The 23,515-nt window shown below is 38.6% G+C and overlaps 1 protein-coding gene across 3 annotated transcripts in view; it reads left to right on the forward strand.

Moving 5' to 3' along the window:
• The window catches only part of pdzd2 (PDZ domain containing 2), an 89,582-nt gene that overhangs the window by 34,282 nt on the left and 31,785 nt on the right, over positions 1 to 23,515 (forward strand). For 2 of the 3 annotated variants that reach the window (XM_083526778.1, XM_083526780.1), the window contains 2 exons: positions 14,060 to 14,531; positions 22,624 to 22,769. In XM_083526778.1, coding sequence (XP_083382904.1) covers positions 14,060 to 14,531; positions 22,624 to 22,769 — 618 coding nt within the window. Of the gene's footprint in view, positions 1 to 1,163; positions 1,265 to 14,059; positions 14,532 to 22,623; positions 22,770 to 23,515 lie in introns of those variants that run through there. The other variant, XM_083526779.1, reaches the window with a different exon arrangement.

Raw genomic sequence — 23,515 nt, forward strand, 5'->3', positions numbered from 1 at the left:
CTCCGACGTCACGGACCTTGATATTTCCCTCGTAAGGGACCCCTATTTACACAACAATTTTTCACAATTTTCTCCTTATCAGCATCAGTTCTTTTTATAATATAAATTGATTGTTTGAATGTATATATTCTTCTGTTAGGTCAAACATACAGTGGGTACGGAAAGTATTCAGACCCTCTTAAATTTTTCACTCTTTGTTATATTGCAACCATTTGCTAAAATCATTTAAGTTTATTTATTTTCCTCATGAATGTACACACAGCTCCCCATATTGACAGAAAAACACAGAATTGTTGACATTTTTGCAGATTTATTAAAAAAGAAAAACTGAAAAATCACATGGTCCTAAGTATTCAGACCCTTTGCTGTGACACTCATATATTTAACTCAGGTGCTCTTCATTTCTTCTGATCATCCTTGAGATGGTTCTACACCTTCATTTGAGTCCAGATGTGTTTGATTATACTGATTGGACTTGATTAGGAAAGCCCCACACCTGTCTATATAAGACCTTCCAGATCACAATGCATGTCAGAGCAAATGAGAATCATGAGGTCAAAGGAACTGCCTGAAGAGCTCAGAGACAGAATTGTGGCAAGGCACAGATCTGGCCATGGTTACAAAAGATTTCTGCTGCACTTAAGGTTCCTAAGAGCACAGTGGTCTCCATAATCCTCAAATGGAAGACATTTGGGACGACCAGAACCCTTCCTAGAGTTGGCAGTCCGGCCAAACTGAGCTATCGGGGGAGAAGAGCCTTGGTGAGAGAGGTAAAGAAGAACCCAAAGATCACTGTGGCTGAGCTCCAGAGATGCAGTTGGGAGATGGGAGAAAGTTGTAGAAAGTCAACCATCACTGCAGCCCTTCACCAGTCGGGGCTTTATGGCAGAGTGGCCCGACGCATCATGCTGTGGGGGTGTTTTTCAGCTGCAGGGACAGGACGACTGGTTGCAATCGTGGGAAAGATGAATGCGGCCATGTACAAGGATATCCTGGACTCAAACCTTCTCCAGAGTGCTCTGGACCTCAAACTGGGCCGAAGGTTTACCTTCCAACAAGACAATGACACAGCTAAAATAACGAAGGAGTGGCTTCACAACACTTCTGTGACTGTTCTTGAATGGCCCAGCCAGAGCCCTGACTTAAACCCAATTGAGCATCTCTGGAGAGACCTAAAAATGGCTGTCCACCAACGTTTACCATCCAACCTGACAGAACTGGAGAGGATCTGCAAGGAGGAATGGCAGAGGATCCCAAAATCCAGGTGTGAAAAACTTGTTGCATCTTTCCCAAAAAGACTCCTGGCTGTATTAGATCAAAAGGGGGCTTCTACTAAATACTGAGCAAAGGGTCTGAATACTTAGGACCATGTGATATTTCAGTTTTTCTTTTTTAATAAATCTGCAAAAATGTCAACAATTCTGTGTTTTTCTGTCAATATGGGGAGCTGTGTGTACATTCATGAGGAAAAGAAATTAACTTAAATGATTTTAGCAAATGGCTTCAATATAACAAGGAGTGAAAAATGTAAGGGGGTCTGAATACTTTCCGTACCCACCGTATATCCACCTGTTTTTATATGGGTTTTTATAAGTGATGCAAATTGATTCTTTTCAAACTGTGGTCTAGAAATGCATTTTTTCTGCTAGAAATTGTTGCAGTGGTTCACTTCATCATGCTTCCTACAAATTGTTTATTTGTCAAATATGAATTTAGTCTAATATGCAGAACAGTATGGGTGCTCAAAGTGTATGCATTGTAGTAATGGCAGTATATTTGCATATTTTTTTGTTTGAGTCACACTGCAGGATACATCACAGTGCTGTGTGTTTTGTCTTTAGTGTTTTTGTTTTTACAAGTCGTTTTCCACAGCACTTTTTTAGCATTGGAAACCCATTTGTATTTGTGGTGAGAGGATTTTGATCTGTCATTTTGCCATTTATGTTTGTAATTTGGTTGTGGTTGGGGCTGGATTTAAACTTGACTTGTGACTGACCCTGGTTTGTACTGGTTTATCTTTGCACACATTGTATGATGTACATTTCAACCAACGTAAATCTATAATTTTAGTCCATACTTCTGGTCTTTTGGTCTATAGATGTAAATGTCGATCTGTAGATTATCTAATATTCCGAACATCACTGAATAAGGGTTATGCAGAAAAGATTGTTCTGCTTTCTGTGTAAAATATATACTCGTATAGAATTTTTTATTTATTATTGTACTTATTTTGAGTTGTGCAGTCAGGAACTGCTTGCTGGCAGTGGCAATGATGAATAGTTATATAAATGGTGGCTTTATTTTGGTGAAATGTGTTGTTTAAGTGTTTTTTTTTACATGGCTGACAATTTTTCATGGTTTTTTTTTACTACTATTTATTGTAAATAATAGAAGCAGTAGTAATAGTTGGAGTAGCTGAACATATTCCTATATCTAAAATAGAGGGGGGAAAACTGGTCCTGCATATATACGTGTTTAACATGAATGCAGTTTCAGCATAAAAAACATCATCCCTCTATCTGTTTTTTTGAAACACAGTGTCTGACTTGTGGCAGAGCGTAAGGTGAGCCCAAATCATGATATGATAATGAGAACCTTATGCTGGCTGGCATTTCAGAGCTGGTCAGCTGTTTAGATTTCACATCTAGCACAGATACCTACAGGCTTGTTTATATCAAACTTATTTTTCCCCCTAATCGAGGAGGATGGCTGTCTGCTCTCAGGAACGTTTGTGTTATGAAATCTTGTTCCTCACAACACCATTTTCATTCTGTCTGCTTCTGAAGGAGAGATGTTATCCTTTCAGTTTCTCTAGCACATTTCACAGGAATTTCTTCAGCAGAAACGAAAGCCCATTAGCTGGAGGTTGTCCTCCAACATCAATAAGAGTTTTGCTTTGTCGGATTGGAAAAATACTGGAGATGCAGACAGCGCTGAACGTTTTTTTGGGAATTGAAATGGAGAGGTTTTCTTGTGTTCTATTCCAGTTAGTGCATAAATAAAGGGTTTGTTAGTGACACAATGAGGTTTGTTCCAGTTGTGCTTCATTGCGAGCTCGCTGTCCTTCCAGACTGTCAGTCATGATTGAGGTCAAGGCAACAATAGAAGGGGATAATATATTGGTTTGACCTACAAATTGCATCCAGTGTAGCTTTAACCTGTAGGTAAGATTTTTGGTGCATGTGAACGTCTCTCAGTGCGACAGTATGTCTGTGAGCCGTGCCCTATGACGCTGCCAGCTATTTTAGGAAGATAGGAAATCAGGAATGCGGATAGTAAATAATGCATAATGCACTCCAGGATGTGGAAGTTATGATGTCTTTCTCTCTCCGACACCCTAAACCTAGGATCCAAATAGGAAATTCTCATGTCAAGTCATGATAAAGCTGTTTTACTCTAAAACCATTGTTTCCAAAGCTTTATCAGGGTTCAAGGTACACATGTACAACAGCAGGCATATTAGGAGTTAATAAAGCATGACTGCTTTCAAATCAATTCTAGCAGTGAGTTCCAAATAACATTAAAAATAATGTTTATTAATGCAATGTTTTTGCGACTTATTGTGATAACTGCATTAAAGCAGTAATGCCTTAGCTATACTAAGTGTTTGCATCCTTCTTGAACTAAAATAATGTTTTAATAATGTTGAAAAAAGCCTAAAAAAGTGCCATTTTGAACTTTTTTAAATGTCTAGCTCATGCATTATCTGCAGTTTAAACATAAATATGTTTTTGGTGTTTGTATTGTTATTGTTTCCTAATCAGATGGATCTGTGATGCTTTTCTTTCCAAAATCTTTCACTGACCTGTTCTCCATTATGAGAAGAGTGCAGATCTGCAGGTTCAGTTATCATGCATGTACTCACCTAAAGCACAATACGCTCAACATTACCATATGGGCTTTCTGGGATGCAGGTTCAGATGATCCTCAAGTATTGAACCCCATTTCTCTAGTAGATGGCCTTGGCTCATCTGCAAATCAATAGCATGAAATATTTTGAGTATAGAAATGTTCTAAACGCGTGTCTTGTATAGACAGTGAAGTGCTGCTGTGCCACAGAAGATAAATGGATGGTGCAGGGTCATGCTGCAGGAGGCCTGATGAACAAACAAAAATCCAATATTAATCAGTGTAAGTGTAGGAGATTTTGATTAGTTAGAAATGAGAAAAGATTATATATAGGCAGATCAGGCATGAATAACACTGATTAGCTCTTCATCATGCCACCTGTTAGTGGGTGGGATTTTTTAGGCAGCAAGTGAACATTTTGTCCTCAAAGTTGACGTGTTGGAAGCAGGAAAAAATGGGTGAGCGTAAAGATCGGAGCGAGTTTGTTAAGGGGCCAAATTGTGACTGGGTCGGAGCATTTCCAAAACTGTAGCTCTTATGGGATGTTCCTGGTCTGCAGTGGTCAGTATCTATCAAATGTGCTCCAAGGATAATACGGTGGTTAACCAGTGTATAATATATAACATTTCACAAGATTGTAGAATATAGAAAAAGGGATCTTTGACCATTCCCCTTTGCACAATCTTTCTAGATCATCCTGGGTCTTTTATACACTCTCCTCTTCAGCTCACTCCACAGGTGTTCAATTGGGTTGAGGTTTGGGGACTGAGATAGGAGCCATGGAAGGAGTTTGATTTTGTGCCCGCTGAACCATTTTTGTGTAGATTTCACCACATGTTTTGGGTCATTATCCTGCTGAAACACCCAATGACTTTGATTCAAAAATGTCCTGGTATTTCAAAGAGTTCATGATGCCATGCAACCTAACATGGTTCCCAGTGCTTTTGGAAGAGAAAAAGGCCCACAGCATCACAGATCCTTCACCATACTTCACAGTGGGCATGAGGGGATTTTCCGCATACTCATCTTTTGTTTTACACCAGAAGCACTTTGAGTGTTTGTTGCCAAAAATCTCTATTTTAGTCTCATCTGACCAGAGCACACGGTCCCAGTTAAACTCCCAATACCGCTTAGCAAACTCCAGATGTTTATGTTTGTGATTGTCGGTGAGAAAAGGCTTTTTCCATGCATGCCTCCCAAACAGCTTGTTGGCATGTAGATAGCGCCTGATGGTTGTTATGGAGACTTTGTGACCCCAAGATGCCACTCTTTGATGCAGTTCTCTAACAGTGAGCTTTGGAGATTTTTTTACTTCTCTTACCATACCATTTTTTTTAACTTCTCTTCTCTTACCATACCACTGTGCATGGTGGCAAGATAAACTTGGGTCCTCGACCAGCCTTGTTTGCCATTGTTGATATGAGCAAATTCAGAGAATGAGTATTTTCTTGTAGCCATTGCCTGACTTATGAAGGCCAACAAACATCTGCCTTACTTAAATGGGGTGTTCTCTTGTCTTTCTCATGGATAAGAGAAATAGGCCTTTGTGTCATGTCATATTTATACCACAGGGAAACAGGAATTTATGAATTATTGATTAAAGGTTTCTAGATACTCTGATCAACTTGAAAAACTACAGTAAAAATGAAAAAAAAAAAAAAAGACTGCCCGATTGACTAAAAAAAAAAGTCTGAATTGTGATAGTCATTATTTTGAGGAAAAAGTCGGAATTAGGCAAACTTTTTTTTATGTGGCGGTAACGGGATTCCACAGTATTTACCTGTCCAGAGCGATCCAGAGTTTAGCAGGTGGTGTGTCAGTAATAATGGTCCGTGGGGAAACACGGTGCTCTGTGTGTAGTTAAACGAACTAAAATAATTTGCCTCAATGCAATTTTGTATTCAAATTGCTCGAGTTACTCTAGGAATAGTTTCAGCGCTACATCTGATACAACAGGCTGCACTGTTGTATCCCAAATAACAACAGTTTACCCAACACCTCAAATGATTGTATTATACAATATCTTCATATTAGGTATTATGTTGCTAGTCTACAAATAATTATATATATATATATATATATATATATATATATATATATATATATATATATATATATATATATAATGTATTTTTTTTTTTTACTGCTCAGCTCATGTTAACATCACATTGAAAAAATCCATTCAGTAAGCGCCATTGACCCTCATAGACTGTTTGTATTCAGTATATAGAAATAAATAAAGCCACACATTATCATTAGCATATCTTCTACAGTCAGCACAGAGTAAGCCATTAACCGTGGCTATTTTTTATAATGTATGTATATGTGTTCCACTCGGGTGCAGTAGCTCTGAGATAAAGCCAGTTTGTTCCTGCTCTGAGAGGCTCTCTGGTGGAAAACAGTTCAGCCCCAGTGCAGTCTGACCTGCTAATGAACGCCATATGCGCTTAACATATCTGGAGAGTTTATATAATAGGTGCCAGATGAATCAGGTGTCACTTATAATAGAAATAGGTTCAAGATCATTTGGAGTACCCAAGTGTTCTATATTAATTTTTATTTGTTTTTTATATGATTTCATGGTCATAACATGTGGCAAGTATCAACCATTAAAAAGTACTTTGTGCTATTTTATCTATCCTGCAAAAAATGGCTCTGTTGCACTTTGACTCATTTTTCATTATTTAAAATTATTTTTTTTTTCAGCTGTTTTTACTAATGTGCTCTTTGTCTCTCCTCTCTCTCTTTTTTTTTTTTAAGATTATCTTGTTTGTAGGCAACATTTAGTCCCTTTCATAAATTTTAAGCTGCTTTAACTTGTCCTAAACCTCTATAACCTGCTATGAATGAATGCTGGCATTTGCATGTTGTTTTTCAAACAACCGAGGGAGTTGATAAAATCAGGCTTATTTTTTGTCCACTTGTTCCTGTTATTCCAGTGAGGGAGAGGTGCAGTTCTGCAGGTTTCTTACGGGTTTATGGTAAATAGAGGAATTTGAGTCTGTTGGGTTCATTTGCAGAGACATGTGGGACAGATTCTTTTCATTTCTGCGCTGCATAGTTTCTGGTATTTCAGCATCCTATTTCTAGCATTTAATGTTTTAATCAAGTGATTTAACACGCTAATTTGAATATAGCACATCTGCATTTAAGTAAGCTCTTGTTCTGCTCTGAAAAAAGAATTCAGTGATTTCAGTTTTTACACACTTTTTAAGGTGCAGGCTTTTCTTAAAGTGTTAATAACCAGTCTGTGTGCAGAAATTCATACAAATCTCATTCTTGACAGAATACCCATGTGTTTATCGTTTTGCTGGTTTTAGACTTGTCGTCTGAGTCGGAATAATTCATTGATAGTCAAACATCAGCTACAATCATATAACTTATGAAATAAACATGGAATGCATAGAGGAACAATCCAGAGATGATTCAGGAGTCAGATTTCTCCCATGCCGTCTGGAACATCACGACAGCAACGTGGATCTCTCACTGCTGCAGCCCAACAGATGTTGCTTTTTTTTTTTGCTTTTTGGCACAGACTCTGGAGAGAGCCTGTTTTAAGTCTGCAAAATCTGGTAGGCAGCAAGCCAATGTTCTGAGAGAGTGCTTTTCCGATCTTTTCAAACGTCTTGCAGATATTTTGCCGGAGAGATTGGCGTTTTAGATGAGGGAAAGCAGCGCAAGAGAAGTGCAATGCAGTAACGCCAGCTAACGTATTATTCTAGCTCTGAGTGGAATTTCCGTCTGGCTGCATGGTGGGTGGTTTATGGCGAACGCTCATCTGCACGATCCAAAACCTGACCCAGAAACACGGTTGAGATACTGCCCTTGTTGTTGGTGTTTTCATTCACAAAGATGGAGTGGCATACGATAGCCAGGTGCTAAAACCCATTTTTTAATTTTTTTATTTTTTGTTCCTTTCAACACAATGAACAAGAAAAGACGCATAGGAATGAATATTCACTATGGACGCTCCATTAGGTTCCCAGTTTGTGTTAACGTTCTTGGAGCATGTTCTCCTCATGTCTGTTCAGGGTTCCTTAAAGTCAGGGGTCCTGAAATTTTTTGTGAGGGTCACATCAAATGTGACCCTCTTCTTAAATGGGGGGACTATGTTGGTCTGTAACAGAAAATTACATTGGCCGGAATGACTACTAGTATTATTGTGGAGATTTTGGTATGATTTTAAATGTATTTATTTTGCCTTCTAATGCTAGATTAGTTTTTTTTTTGTTATGCACCATACAATCAAATGATCATTACTTTTCAAGAGATGGTAATAATGCTCTTTCAATAGACTTTCATAATTACTTTTTATATTGGTTGACGGACGAGGTAAGACAGGAGACTTCTTGGACTATGATGTTTGCGGATGATATTGTGATTTGTGGTGAGAGTAGTGAGCAGGTTGAGAAGAGCCTCAAGAGGTGGTGGTACACACTGGAAAGAAGGGGAATTAAAGTAAGTAGGAGTAAGACAAAGTACATGTGTATGAATGAGAGGGAGAGCAGTGGAGTGGTGTGGTTGCAGGGAGAAGAGGTGAAGAAGGTGGAGGAGCTTAGGTACCTGGGGTCAACAGTGCAAAGTAATGGAGAGTGTGTTAGAGAAGTGAAGAAAAGAGTGCAGGCAGGGTGGAGTGGGTGGAGAAGAGTGACAGCAGGAGTGATTTGTGATGGAAGAGTATCTGCAAGAGTGAAAGGGAAAGTTTATAGGACTGTGGTGAGTCCTGCGATGTTGAATGGTTTAGAGACAGTGGCATTGACTAAAAGACAGGAGGTGGAGCTGGAGGTAGCAGAGCTGAAGATGTTAAGGTTTTTGTTGGGAGTGACGACGATGGACAAGATTAGAAATAAGTTTATTAGAGGGACAGCGCATGTAGGACGTTTTGGGGACAAGGTGAGGGGGCGAGATTGAGATGGATTGGGCATGTGCAGAGAAGGGACATGGGGTATATCGGTAGGAGAATGCTGAGGATGGAGCCACCAGGAAGGAGGAAAAGAGGAAGACCAAGGAGGAGGTTTATGGATGAGGTGAGAGAAGACATGCAGGTAGTTGGGTTGAAAGAGGCAGATGTAGACAGGGGGGTGTGGAGACGGATGATCCACTGTGGCGACCCCTAATAGGAGAAGCCGAAAAAAGAAGAAGATATTCATTGCTATTGGAATTAAAACATTCACTTGCTTATGCATATGGTTGGTGGGTGAATCGAACAAATAATTAGGCTATGTTAATAACTAGAGGTCAACTGATAGTGGATTTTACCGATACTGATGGCTAGGTTGGATCATTCGCAGATAACCGATTAATCAATTGTTTAATATGGGGGTGGCCAAATTCAGCCCATTGGCCGTAATTTGGGGAACCCTGGTCAAAGTTCTGCAGTTTTCTTCCACCTCCCAGAAATATGCTGGTGGGTGGATTGGTTATGCTGAATCGTCCCTTATGCTGAGAAAAATTAGTCTGGAATGGGAGCATCTGTTTATAGTTTCTATAATGTAAGTGATAACTGGAGCACAATAAACTTGAATAAATGAAAGCATGTATCTGAAAGCTGATGTGAGAGTATATATAAGCGTATAAAAACACCATGTTGTGCTGGATTTCTTAGATAGGAAGTGCCAGAATGGTCACAGAAACATTGTGACATCATGCCTAGTTGCCTCTATTCCTGCGTGCCATCATTGCTATTGAACCCCCGCCCTTGTTTCAAAGAATTTCAAGGAAATTCATGCAGGACTTTCTGTTCCTGTGCATAATCCATGACGAGCTCTGCTTTTGTGATGATAATCATTTTTTTAATGTGAGGCAACAATTATTCATCAACTTTCATGAATGGCATTTGCAGGCTATAGACTGTGTGCTGCATTCACACAGCAGTGAGAAACGAGTCAGACCGGTGTTAGATGGACAAATCCATAAGCCATTATCAGTGTATTTGCCCACACAGGGATTTGTTTTGAATGAGTCAACTAATTGTTCAGAAAACAAAGAGAGAGACCTGTGATGAAGTAGGCTCAGCTTGGGCAACTTGACTTTTACTGGTCCTCATTGGACCCCATCCACTGGAAGCATGTTGAGGCTTGTTTAGCCTTCCTGAATTTCCCACCTGTTCTGTAACTGTAAGTGCTGTAACTTGCACTCAGCTTTAAAAAAAAGGTGGCCTGAAACCTGAGAGATTGTCAGAGCCGTGGTCACAGCTTGCTTTTCTCTGTTTGGTCTATATCAGATTGAATGGAGAGGTCAGAGCGAGTCTGAACCTGGACCTTACCTGTGCATATAACCCTGGCTTAAGCATAATAGTGCTATGTAGATATGTAGATTTTAATTATATTCTGTAATCCCTTTTTGTGTGGATTAATCAGTAATATCATGAGCTGCATTACTTTGATTTAGAAGATCTTATAGCACTTCAAATCATCCAATTATTATTAAACTGCTTTTAACCCTTTTTTCTCTTAAGAAGATGCCAGGTTTAGACATGCCTCCATAATCATTACAGTAATTTTTAGGAATGTAATTACAGTATTATTGAGTGTCAGCCTGTGTGGGCAAAATAATTTTGGCCCCGGAGCAGGTAATCATTTGAGTTTCTGTGAATGATTTCTAACATGTGGCCTGATGATCAGGGTTGTGTTTCATACTTTATTATGGAAGCATTTGATAAACATGTCCCTTGAAGTCAAACTTTCTGTTGTTTATTTTAAGTTATGGAGCTGGATCCAGAGTCAAGTGGTGTAAAGGAGTTATTACTCAATTTGTGTTGACATTCAGACGTCTGCTATAATTTCAGACATTTGTGCTATTCATAATTTAGCTTTTTAAAATTCAGTTTTTGCACCATTTTGACCTTAAACCTAACACTCGCACAGTATTTGCAGCATCAGGTCCAGTGCCACTGCCTGTCAATTTAAATATTATAAATTTAAATAAAGGAAAATATTACAAACCAAATATTTTACTCTGAAATTTTTTTTTTAAGACATCCTAACTACACTCATAATCATGGATTTTTCATAACTGGAACGATTTCAGATTTTGTCCTTTTTTGCGGGTAGAATAATTTCCACTCTGTGTGCGGAAGGCTTTCTGTTTGAATTTGGAATGTGACTGTGGGGATTTTCTCTTCGTTCAGCTACAAGAGCTGTGAGGAGGTCTGGTGAGCAGCCGGCGTTTCAATTCATCAATCACGTCCACGGGCTGAGGTCAATGGTCTGTGCAGTACACACGAGTTCTTCCCCTCCAGCCCTGGCGAACCATGTCATCAGTGAGCTCACTTTGTGCACAGCTGGAGCAGTTGTCTTGCTGGAACATGTTTGAGCCTCGTAGTTCCAGTAAGGGGACATTTTAAAGGTACAGCTGACCATCTATACAGTTGTGTCCTTCAAAATATTTGATCGTATTTGTGAAGGACCATGTACAGTCAGGTCAAAACTGCTGCACAGACGGAAGAATGGAGGAGACATCTTATCGATAGACCTCGCTTATCTCAAAAGACCGAAAACTCAACCTAGATTTAAAGTGAGCTGTGCTTGTGTAAACTGTTACGTCGTAAACACGAAAACATTCTTTCAATTTGATCAACTACTTCATATATATATATATATATATAGATCCAAAAGGCTTCTTTACATATTTCAAAAGAAGGAAACTGTAGTGGGACTGCAGTTAAAACAAGACAAAACATGGCAGAATTAGGTCAGAGAATTGTTATTTTTCTACAGCAGCAAGAAAGATATAAAGGCAGGAAGTTCATTCTCTCACCCAGACTGAACGGAACTGTAGCTAGGAGCTCTGTTAAAAGAATGGACGTGTTTGGCCTACTGAGTGTCTGGACTTTTGTTACAGGAAGTACCTTTTTTAGTGTCTTGACAGATTCACAAGTTCCTGTACATGACATTGCTGTTTTATATAAGTCATCGGGTATTTGGCTACGTTGCAGAGGATCAGTTTTTAAACTATCAGTGTAGATTACGGGGTATCTGTGCATGGCATACATATGTATTTAAACAGACATCCAATAATTTGAACTAAAGAAGGATGAACTGATTGTTGCATTTTCATATAAAAAATAAAAACTAGGGGTGAAGCGGACCGTGGCTCACGGTTTGGCACGTAGGAGAACCGTGGATGAGTTTCGTGATCCGTTGCACCATTAGAAACTGAAATAAATATCAAGAAATATAGCAAAGTGTAATGTAACTTTTAACTAGTCAATAACACAAACTCTGGATTTGGGAAAATCTCCAGATTTTTCTCAAAATGTAATGTTCATTATTCAACAGGTTAAGGGTTTGATTTGTTTCTGAAAACTTTTAGTTTTTATCCTCAATGAGTCACAGCGTTACAAGAGAGCATAATTAGGAGGTCATATAAAATGCATGAATAGACAATATTTAGATGTTATTGATGTGATTTCCAATCTAGAACCTTACAATCAGCCCAGAATTGTTTCTGTACTGGGTGCATGTGCATGATCCCCCCCCCCCCCTTTATCTCTCTCTCTCTTTCTCTCTCTCTCTCTCTCTCTCTCTCTCTCTCTTTCTCTCTCTCTCTCTTTCTCTCTTACACATGCATACACAAAAAGATCTTTTCGTAGCTTGATCACCATACCCATAATCAGGCCTTCTGTTTGGAGATGTAAGCAAAAGCTTTGTTGGTGTGTTGCCTCATCATTGTTAGTCAGTCAGGAGTCCCTGAGCCAACACTTTTGTTCTCGTGTAAGCTTGACAAACTCTCTAAACGAGGCCTCCTGCCCGCAGAGCAGATTTAGAGGGGTGAGCACAACGCAGTGACACACTGTATTCTGACATCTTGTTTACCAGCTCATCCTTACGAGAATTAAAGGTCTGTTCTCTGCTTTGAAATTTGTTGTTTGGTTTGCAGCTCTGTTGCCATTGTTTTATTATTAAGTGTTTATGAGAGAACTTTACAGAACTTTCCCAAGGTCACCTGTTATGCCATCATGTGACATTAGAAGCCCACACCTTTAAAAACAAGTAACGCATGATTGACTTTAGTTTTTTTTTAAGGTAATATGTTGCAAGAGTAGTGTTTGGCATTGGGGGATACTGATTTTAATCATCATGAAGCTTGAAAATTTGTCATGTATTAGACAAGAGGATTCATTCATAGAAATGCATAAAAGTTTTTCATATATAACTATGTATCATGCAGAATTAGGAATACACTGATCTATTTTTATATGATTTGACACTAATATATGAGCTGACTGGTTGCTAAAAGATGATATAGACCCTCACTGACAGTCCAAATGCAGTAGCGCCTCTGTGAGAGTGATGCAATTTATGATGTGTGTTTTAAGTCAAGTTTATTTCTATAGCGCTTTTCACAACAGACAATTTAACAGTTAAGGTGAATGATGTGTATTTATCCCTGATGAGCAGCCATGGCAACTGTCATAAGGAAAAACTCCCTTAGATGTTATGTGGAAGAAACCATATTTAAAAGGGGAACCCATCCTCATTTGGGTGATATCAAGAGTGCGATTATAGTCTTTTAAACAATACAGAACACCGGAGTGTGTGATTATAAGTAATGTTCTTTCTACAGTCTTATACAGTCATTTGAGGTAATGGAACCAGGAGCTACTGAGCAAATCATAAATTAGCTCAACATTTGCGATCATCATAGATCCAACACCAGCTTCCCCATGCCAGAGCCTTTAAACACGCAAAGAGGTCCAATGTTCAAACTCCACATGAGGTGGACTTCAAATGGCACTGGTACGTCTCTAGATGGTTCAGGATGTTTGTGGGGTCGGCATCTACATCTATAAAGGTCCACAATCTTCATGACAACCTCAGGATGCCCCGCTTAAATGAGCACTAAATGTAATTTTAAATGAGGTGTTTAACGTTTCCCTAGTAGTGTTTTAGCTTGATTTGACTTTCAAAACTCTGAGCTATTCGTCCATTAGGATCAACTGCTTCTGAGTAACAATTTTTTGCTTATGTGCTCTGTGTGAGATTTTTTGGAAGGCCACTTAAAGATGATCAGTGGCAAAATCTTGGAAATATTGGAAAAAGTTCCAATATGAGTCTGTGGTTTCTAGCTACATTCCCCTATGTGATGGAATAAAATGGTTTTAACTGATAAGGTCACATTTTTCAGCAAGTACTGTATATTATTTTTTTTTCCTGCATTCTATTCACTGTGCTATTTCTTTTTATTTTGTTTCCTCCGTTCTCTTCAGCTACTTGGCAGATCAGTGCTGGAATGGCGGCCACATCTACCTGATCATGTTGCGGAGGATTAAGCGCAAGGCCCCCGTCCCTTCATGCAATGGCAGCAGTGGCTGCTCAGAAATTCCCATCGAGCACTGCAGAAGCGTGCGTTCCGAACCTGCGGTCAGCAGTCCCACGCAGAACGGCAAGCGAACCCGCAAGTTCGGCGTCATCTCTCGCTCCTCGTTTACCCGAGACAGCAAGGACAGCAATGACACTCTGGATCACAAGTATAAGAACGGCTACTCTTCGATGGAGACGGAGGCCACACCTCCAGAGGCCAGCACTCCACTGGGCACACCAACCGAGGAGTATCCGGTCATAGGTCGCTCTGTAGCGATGACCGATACCATCAGCACCACTACTCTGCCCAGCCGCTCTAACTCCTGCCTATCGGAGGTCTTCAAGCCTCAGACAGGAAGGAACGAGCCATCCAGCCAGGTAACACATTCACAGATACACTATATTGACAAAAGTTTGTAGACACCCTGTCATAAGTATCCTGATGTTCATCAGCCTTGAGAGTGTTAGTAAAGGCAGGCATGAAACAATCCTTGACATGCACTCAGGCTCCTCCCCTTTTTTTGTTTGATTGCATGGTATGAATTGAACCCGAGCATGAAGAGCAAAAATGTTCTCTCTGCCATGGTGCATCAATGTTCACATAGATTTGGTAGCAACACTCATGTTCATTCTGAATGTTGAGCCCGATGAAGTTGTTAAAATTAAACTTGTTGTTGTATCTTATAGCGGCCTCGCCCAAATCTCCCATCCCATAACAGCTCCAACCACCACAAAAAACAATAACCTGCTCTCACGCATGTCCCGTAGCTCATGTTATCATTGCATTTGCATTAACTATAAACGTTGCATGTAATCTAGTGGTTAAACTAGTAATAAGCCTAGAGAGACGGATGCCGTTGCATGCACACAATAATTCGGTATTCAATTGTGTGTGCTCTGAAAAATCAAATATGTATTGCATAGTTAATCACAGAGAGAGGGCAGAGCAGTGAGGCCTCTTACGAAGTCAGAGAGGGGAAAGAGCATTCCAATGGTAATAAATAATGTCAGAGAAGAGGAGGGAGGAAGTGGAATGGGAGACAGATACAAGGTGAGGTTATAAATCTAAAAAGAGGAAGTAAAAAAAAAAACAAACAAACACAGAACCCAAAAAGCACCAGGTGAGCTGTAGCTCAGACTAACTCAGATAATACCAGATTAGAAAACTACAAATGTTTTTAAGGTTCTCAGATTCACAAAATATTAGGGTAAGTGGGTTGCAACATTCAGAAATGTCATCTTGTCTTAATCTCACCCCATCAGCAGCTTTCTTCGATCTCAGCTATCATTTGAGAAGGGTGAAGTCCTAATACATTAAAAAATTAGAATTTATGAGCTGCCAATGGAGGAGGAAATGTTTATTGTTGTTTGTCATTTCCAAAATGTGTAAGTGGGTACTTAGGTTTTTATTTCTTGGAAAGGAACAACAGGGTTTCCGCGGGGTTTAAAAAGCTCTAAAATTCGTTGGTTTAGGTCTTAAATAATTTCAAACAGGTCTGAATTTTCCGATGTCTATGTAACGCTACCTCATTGAAATGCTCCCGTGACACTTTAGACTCTTTTTGTTTGTTAGTTTTTGTGGTGGTGGTGTTCTTTCTGTCGCTAGTCCTAATATCATTATTACGTTATATTAGGTATTTACGACTACAAATGAGACCAACATGCAACAGACTATCAGCTTTCTGCTATTAGTGTGAATCTTTCCCGGATTGTACCACAGACGTAAAACGTAATAATTTTTTTCAGCTAGTGGGAAGTGCAATTTTAGCAATACTTAGCAAATACTCAAAGAATTTTTGTTTAAGGCTAGTTGCTAACAACATATTTGTGTGTGTGTTTTTGGTGTTGTTGAGAGAGGTCTTAAATTTCATTTTTAATGCTCTTAAAAAGTCTTCAGAAACGTTGAAACAAAGTTTTATCCTTGTGGGGACATTTGTTAGATTCCCCAATGAGGTTTGTTTTTTACTAAACTGCAATTGTTACCTAAAAATAGTAACTAAACTGTTTATTTTTAGTACTGAAGTTAAGGTTCGGTGTAGTTATTAATTGTCTGCATTGATATAAAATAATTGTTTTATGAGTTTTAGGATTTCATGTAAAAATTATATATAGACCTCAACCTATTTAAAAAATATATAATTTTTGACTACAGTACATAGTTTATGATGATAGTGTGGGTTAATAAAAGAGTAAAAGGAAAAGTCATGAGAGTATAGGACAGTATTGAGGTAATTGCCTGTACTGTGAACAGAGTATAACAAACACTGCTAATCATGCATTGCATCTAGCAGGCTCTTTACATGCTACATGTGTGACCTCGATGTAGAACTGTTGCTCACTGTCCAGAAAGTAATTGCATTCCTCACTGGTGTGGGACTTTACACTTCCATGTTTAGTCTCACCTAGGTAAAAATTTGCTTGTGTGTGTGGTTCATATACACAGACCAGCCCTAACCTTATGGCCACTGATCAGGCATAACACTATGACCACCTGCCTAATATTGTGTTGGTTCCCCTTTTGCTGCCAAAACAGTCCTGATCCATCAAGCATTAACAGCATTACCTTCTTCAGCAATTTGAGCTACAGAAGTTTGACTGTTGGATCAGACCACACGGGTCGGCCTTCGCTCCCCACGTGCATCAATGAACCTCGGCCGCCCATGACCCTGTCGCCGGCCTTGGACCACTTTAGATAGATAGATAGATAGATAGATAGATAGATAGATAGATAGATAGATAGATAGATAGATAGATAGATAGATAGATAGATAGATAGATAGATAGATAGATAGATAGATAGATAGATAGATAGATAGATAGATAGATAGATAGATAGATAGATAGATAGATAGATAGATAGATAGATAGATAGATAGATAGATAGATAGATAGATAGATAGATAGATAGATAGATAGATAGATAGATAGATAGATAGATAGATAGATAGATAGATAGATAGATAGATAGATAGATAGATAGATAGATAGATAGATAGATAGATAGATAGATAGATAGATAGATAGATAGATAGATAGATAGATAGATAGATAGATAGATAGATAGATAGATAGATAGATAGATAGATAGATAGATAGATAGATAGATAGATAGATAGATAGATAGATAGATAGATAGATAGATAGATAGATAGATAGATAGATAGATAGATAGATACCACTGCAGACCAGGAACACACCACAAGAGCTGCAGTTTAAAAAAAGAAATGCTATGACCCAGTCGTCTAGCCATCACAATTGGGCTCTCGTCAAAGTCAATCACTCAAATCCCCATTTTTTTCCTGCTTCTAACACGTCAACTTTGAGAACAAAATGTTTACTTGCTGCGTAATGTATCCCATTCACTAACAGCTGCTATTATGGAGAGATAATCAGTGTTGTTCACTTAACGTTCATAATGTTATAATGTGAAAATGTTATGCCTGATTGGTGTATGTATGTGTGGACTGTTTTTGTTACTTCTGACTACTCATACAAACAGATATTAATGTGTATTAATAGAGGCCTAGCAATAAGTTACTTGTGCTAGAACTTACTGCAGCACTCCTACACCAGTCTCGTATCTACATCTGCTCGGTTTGAGTACAATTGATTCTGGTGCATTTTTATCACTGTCAAATCCTTTTACATCAAGACGTGTTGATTCTAATTCACTTTGGATACAAGCATCTCTCCAATTACTACATTTCAATATAGAAACTTCCTGCTGTGACCTCAGCATTATTTTCAATTAGATTATTTTATTCAGTTATGCTGTTTTCCTTCTGAACTGTAAAGGAGACCAGTTGATGCTCATCATATCATTATTTTAGAAACCACTGTACAGTGAGGGGCATATGTTTCTGATCTATTTAAACCCAAGAGAAACTCGGCGACGTTTCCCAGAGTACAGAGATTTAATGATGTCAGATCGAAGCTTGAAAACCCAAAATAACCATTCTGGCTTCCCAGGCAGATAAATTCATATACTAGCGGTTGCTCCAAGCATCTCCAAGAGTTTGCACCAGAAGTTCTAGCAGTTTAATCTCAAACCATCATATAGCTTTTCAAAGAGAACGTCTTCTATCCACTGAACAACCAGAGCGAAGGCATTTTTTTTTTTTATGGGCAAACCACTTCAGAGAACCAGAATCTGCATAATGTTATATCGGGCTCCCTTGTAGGGTAGACAAAATAAAACACAGGTCTTAGCAAAAACATCAACACGGCTGCTAGACTGCTTGCAAGCTATTATGCAGGCGTGTATTTTTTAAAATTTTTTATTATTAGCTTTTGCGCAGCTTTTTTTTTGTCGTCTTTTTGGAATGGTTTGTTTATTTCAGGTATGACAGCCTTGTTAGCAAACTGGTGTACGATTGACGGAAGATTTATGAAAGAGGCTTTTGGGCTGAATTCTTCCAGTTTGTGGATTATTCTTAGTTTTAAGAAAACTAAAACTTGCACAAAGTGAAATTCTTGGCCTTCTGCCTTCACAAATCATCTTGTGTAAGAATCTAATATAATGCTCATGGCAGTAAACGCTGGCTTTTAAATTCTTGCTAGCTAAGTGTGACGTTCCTATACAATGTCACAATTTGCATATTGCGGGTTGGTTATGTGTCACCTAAATACAAATACACCTCTGATAACTCCTGAAGTATAATGTAATGTATAATCACTAGAGAAGAGCATTTCCGTTAAGTTCAGATAACATCACACAAATCTGAATGGCATTATCTAGAAATCTAGTTAACAGCACCGGCAAAAGTAATCAAAGATGATTTCCTCAGTGATGTTAGCATGAATGAAGATCCATGTAGTAAGGAGATGAAGATGAAGCTAGCGTTTAAATACTATTAGTAACTCTTACCTCTGATAATGTGACAAAGACTGATCCAATTCATGGACTCGGATTAACCATGGATATTGTCTCAAAGCAGTATAAGTATAATGTACAAGTTTAGCGCTTATAAGTTTGTTTCTTATAATTGTATGTTTATCCGTAATGAGTGAGACAGTGGCAACTGTGGCAAAAACAACCTCCCAGAGGTGGCATGAGGAAGAAACCTTGAGAGGAACCAGACTCAAAAGTGAACCTCATCCTCATCAGGGTGGCACCAAAAGTCAATTTATTACAGGTCTATCATTGTTGAGGTGTGCAGTGATGGAGGCTTAAAGACACAACTGTTCATGCAAAATGTGTTTTTGAGCCATTGTATTGAAGTGTTGATATTAATTACAGTCCAAATTAATGATTTAGATAATATAGGTGAGAGCACATTCTCCACTGTAGACTTTTCATTTTTCAGAAACGTGTTTCAGAAGTCTTCAAAAGTAATTTGTCTACATGAAGCGCTTTTGTCATTCAGCGGAAGAACAATGACATATGTGCCAATAATGGATATGGCAATCTTTGCACACAGGATTAAGTGTTGTTGATTCATCCTTTTCAGCACCCTTTTATTAAGGTGTTGTCATTCTGCCCATTCATTTCCACTGAAAATAGCAACGTGTCCCTGCACGCTGAATAAGTCAGATTGTCCGTTAGCATGCCAAAATGCTGCGCACCGTCACTTCAGACTTTCTCAGGCTCTGCTTTCAAAACATGCTTGTAAATGTGAACTCAACAGTTAAATCAACATTTGCAGACTTGCTTTGAAAATACACACGCAAGAGAACCAATATCATCTCACTCCCACAGAGGCTTCAGAGTCAAATGGCTTAACAGTTAAATCCATGGGTGTTTCTCAACCATTAACACATACCTCGGCTAACCAGCAAGAACCAGCACTTTATTTGATCTACAAACGTCAGTCTTTCTTTCGGCTTCGCCACAGCGGATCATCCGCATGTTTGGTTTGGCACATTTTTTTACGCTGGATGCCCTTCCTAACGCAACCCTCCCCATTTATCGGGGCTTGGGACTGGCACTAAGAATGGCTGGGGTTGGTTCCCTGACCGGGGATCTACAAACGTCAGTAAAAGCGTAAAATATGTTATAAAAAGAGGCATATTTTTTGTTTTCTTAGTGTCTAGGAGCACAATTTACATTGGACAGTTGAAGCCTCTTATTTTGCTTTAATTGAATACTTTTGATGTGACGATATTAACATAAAAAAGAAGGAACATGGCATGCTGTCTCTTTCATGTCTCCGGTTCTGGTCAGAAGAGGCACCATGTTTATGTATAGATGACAGAGCTCTTAGCTTTTAAAATGTTCTGCACAGTAAGACTGAATGGCAGTGAGAGCTGGAATATAGCATTGTGGATTTATTTGAAAAAAAAAACACAAGTCTCAGAAAAAAGCCTTTTTCCTCTCACCATTATGATCATCATACTCAGTGGGTAAAACTTTCAGGCCACCGGAGACGTAGAGACAATATACAGACTAAACACGTTCATTTCAAACAAACAGTAAATGTCATTAACGACAGAACAACACGACCAGCCTAATGATGCAACATAATGATGTAATTACAAGTAGCAAAGGCCAATTTCTTTTCTTTTGCCAGTTAAATTATTAGAAAAAGCTATAAAAAAAAAGTATGTTGTAGCTACTTGTAAAGCGTGATTGGTTGATTTGCTGCCATCTTCCAAACTTTAACCAGCATCTCAATTCTCCCCAGAGCTCTCTCATCAGCAAGGTGTTTCTACCCAATGACACTCTTTGGATGTTTTTTGTATTTTTGCACCATTTCGAGATGTGTGGGAAAAACTTATTCCACCATTCTGCATACTAACTTCCCCTGAACAACTTTTCCCCCTGGTGAAACCACTAGTACATTTCTCTGCCCAGATTGTTGAGATTGCTCAACACTTTGAGGCATGGCTGAAGAAAGCTGGGGCTTTAGTAGCTGTCAGAAGCAGGTGCTACTAAACATATCTCACTCTTTATTCATGGAGCTCTCTGAACAGGTAGAATTTAGCCGAGTGCAAAAGAAAAGCTATCAGTTCACTTTTATTCCAGCTTTAGTGCAGCACAGAACGGTAACAGGCATGTTTTTGTGCTTCTTGCTTAAAAAAATAAATCGGCAAATGAACCGTTTGTTCGAATGGAAATGTTGGTAACATTCTGCATGACGTATTCCAGTACACAGAAGAAGAGGCAGTGCGGTGATGCAGAATACCGACAAGCATAATCTAATTTTAACCCACAGAACAGATGGAGCTTGCAGGAGGTGGAGTTTAGTTTATGTGTGGTGTAATTGCATCAATGACCGATTGTTTTTTCATTAGACAAAGTTTTTTGCCTGGCTGAGCTGTGCACCATTTCATCAGTGATGCAAGTAATATGTTAAAATCGGGTACTTGTCAAAATTGTGAAAACATTGAAACATTGGAAAATTGTTTTTGAGACACGTCCATGTTCCTTTTGTTTATATGCAGCAAACCAAGTAAAAGGCAAAAGCACCAGAATTGGACAGAGGATGACTGGAAGAAACTTATCTGTCCACAGATAAGTTTGACATTTTTTAAAAAGATTTAAGCAGATTACCCCAGACCACAGCCAAACATAGAGGTGGAAGCTTAATGGTCTGGAGTTGTTCTAGAGCAGAGAAGGTACTGATTCCAGGTGAAAGAAATTTTGAACTCTAAGGTTTCCATTCCATCCTTAAACACCATGCAATTCCATCTGGACTGCAACTAACTGGAACCAACATCACCATACAATAATACTATGACAAAGCATACAGTATGTCCAAGCTCTAAGTGTTATTTAAAGATCAGACAGTCGGCTGGAATTTTATCAAGGAATGTTCTGCCCAGTCACCGCACCTGAATCCAATTGAGCTGCTCTGGAATGAACTGGATCAGTTTTATAAGAGGCATGTCATAGTATTGTGGCTGAATATTTGGAGAACATGTCTGGATGCCAAAAGTGTGTAAAGCTTTTATTCATTACAAGGCAGGATTTTTCAATTAAAATAAAGTGTAAATTCTGTACATTTATATATTTGTTTTCGTCAAAGTAAATCTTTATACAGTTACATTACCTTTTTTGTTGCTTATGAACGAAAGGAACATGCATGTATCTTTCAAAAATGAATAAAAAATATGGTGTTTCCAAACTTTTGACAGGCATTGTGTATATAATTTGAATTCATCATAAATACAAACTTTAACATACTAGATATCTTGTTACATTTTTATTTCGATTTAAATGCATTTTGTAAAATAAAAAAAGCTTTATTTTCTTCATTTCTGTTTGGGAATCCAACGGAAGAATGCTGCATTTGTAGCTTTTACAATTTTAAGGAAAGTGATTGCCTTAGTATCTTTTTTATTTCTTTAAAGTTCAGTGTGATTTCATCAGGAGGGATTCCAATTGATTAATTCATAAATGAATAAATCAGTACCCTTCAACATTAAATAAATCTTGTTGGAGCTCATTGGTACCATTATTTTTTAATGATTTTAAGAATTAATTCAATTATTTATTTTCTTTTTGTTTTTTATCTTTTTTTTTTCTCAGCCTAAGGAGGGCAGTCATATCTGGAAGATGCACATGGTGAAGGGGCAGGATGGCTTGGGTGTCCAGATTACTGGCGGCCGTGGCTCCAAACGATCACCGCACGGCATCATCGTGGCTCATGTGGAGAAAGGTGGAGCTGTAGAAAGGTAACACCCCCCCCCAACACACACACACACACACACACACACACACACACACACACACACACACACCTTTCAGGCTTTAAGTGGCAATTACGTGCTGTCGTGACAACTGCAGCGATGCTCTTCATCAGAGCTTCATGCATATGCAAAGCGTCGTGGCCTCTCGAATGTACTCCCATCAAACTTCAAAGCGACACCAGGACCCATGTTTAAGCTAAATTGAACATTAAACAGTTATATTTTACAGTGTATTTAACTATAACACCAACTCTAACTGTAAAGTTGAATATCAAATACTACTCCTTTAGGATTTTTTAAAGGCAGGAATTAACTGCTCTGTTAAATTGTGGGAAACTCCAATATTGTTTTAAAAACCCAAGCCCTGCCTTGTCTCCTTTTACTCCAAAGATAGAATCTCATAAATAATAATGCAGAATGTAGCTGGATCAACTTTACCTAAACACGGACTGTGTTTCAAAGATGTAACGTGTTAAGGAAGTTGCTGACTTGCTTCTCTCTGAACATTAGAAAAGCACACATTGGCTGAGGATTGTGAAAGCACAATAACTGGATGGTAATGAGCCAAGAACTGATGTAAGATTAAGATCACTTGTTTCAAAACATTTGACTAGACCCCCTTAGGTGGTACTATAAGTTACAAGGGAACTATATAAGAAGGAAAATACTGCTTTGTAGTTGGTGCCTTAAGCTTTTTCCATAGATGACAAAAAAGGATATATGGGTATTTA

Source organism: Silurus aristotelis (genome assembly GCF_946808225.1).
Source record: "Silurus aristotelis genome assembly, chromosome: 23".
In the NCBI taxonomy this organism is placed as follows: domain Eukaryota; kingdom Metazoa; phylum Chordata; class Actinopteri; order Siluriformes; family Siluridae; genus Silurus; species Silurus aristotelis.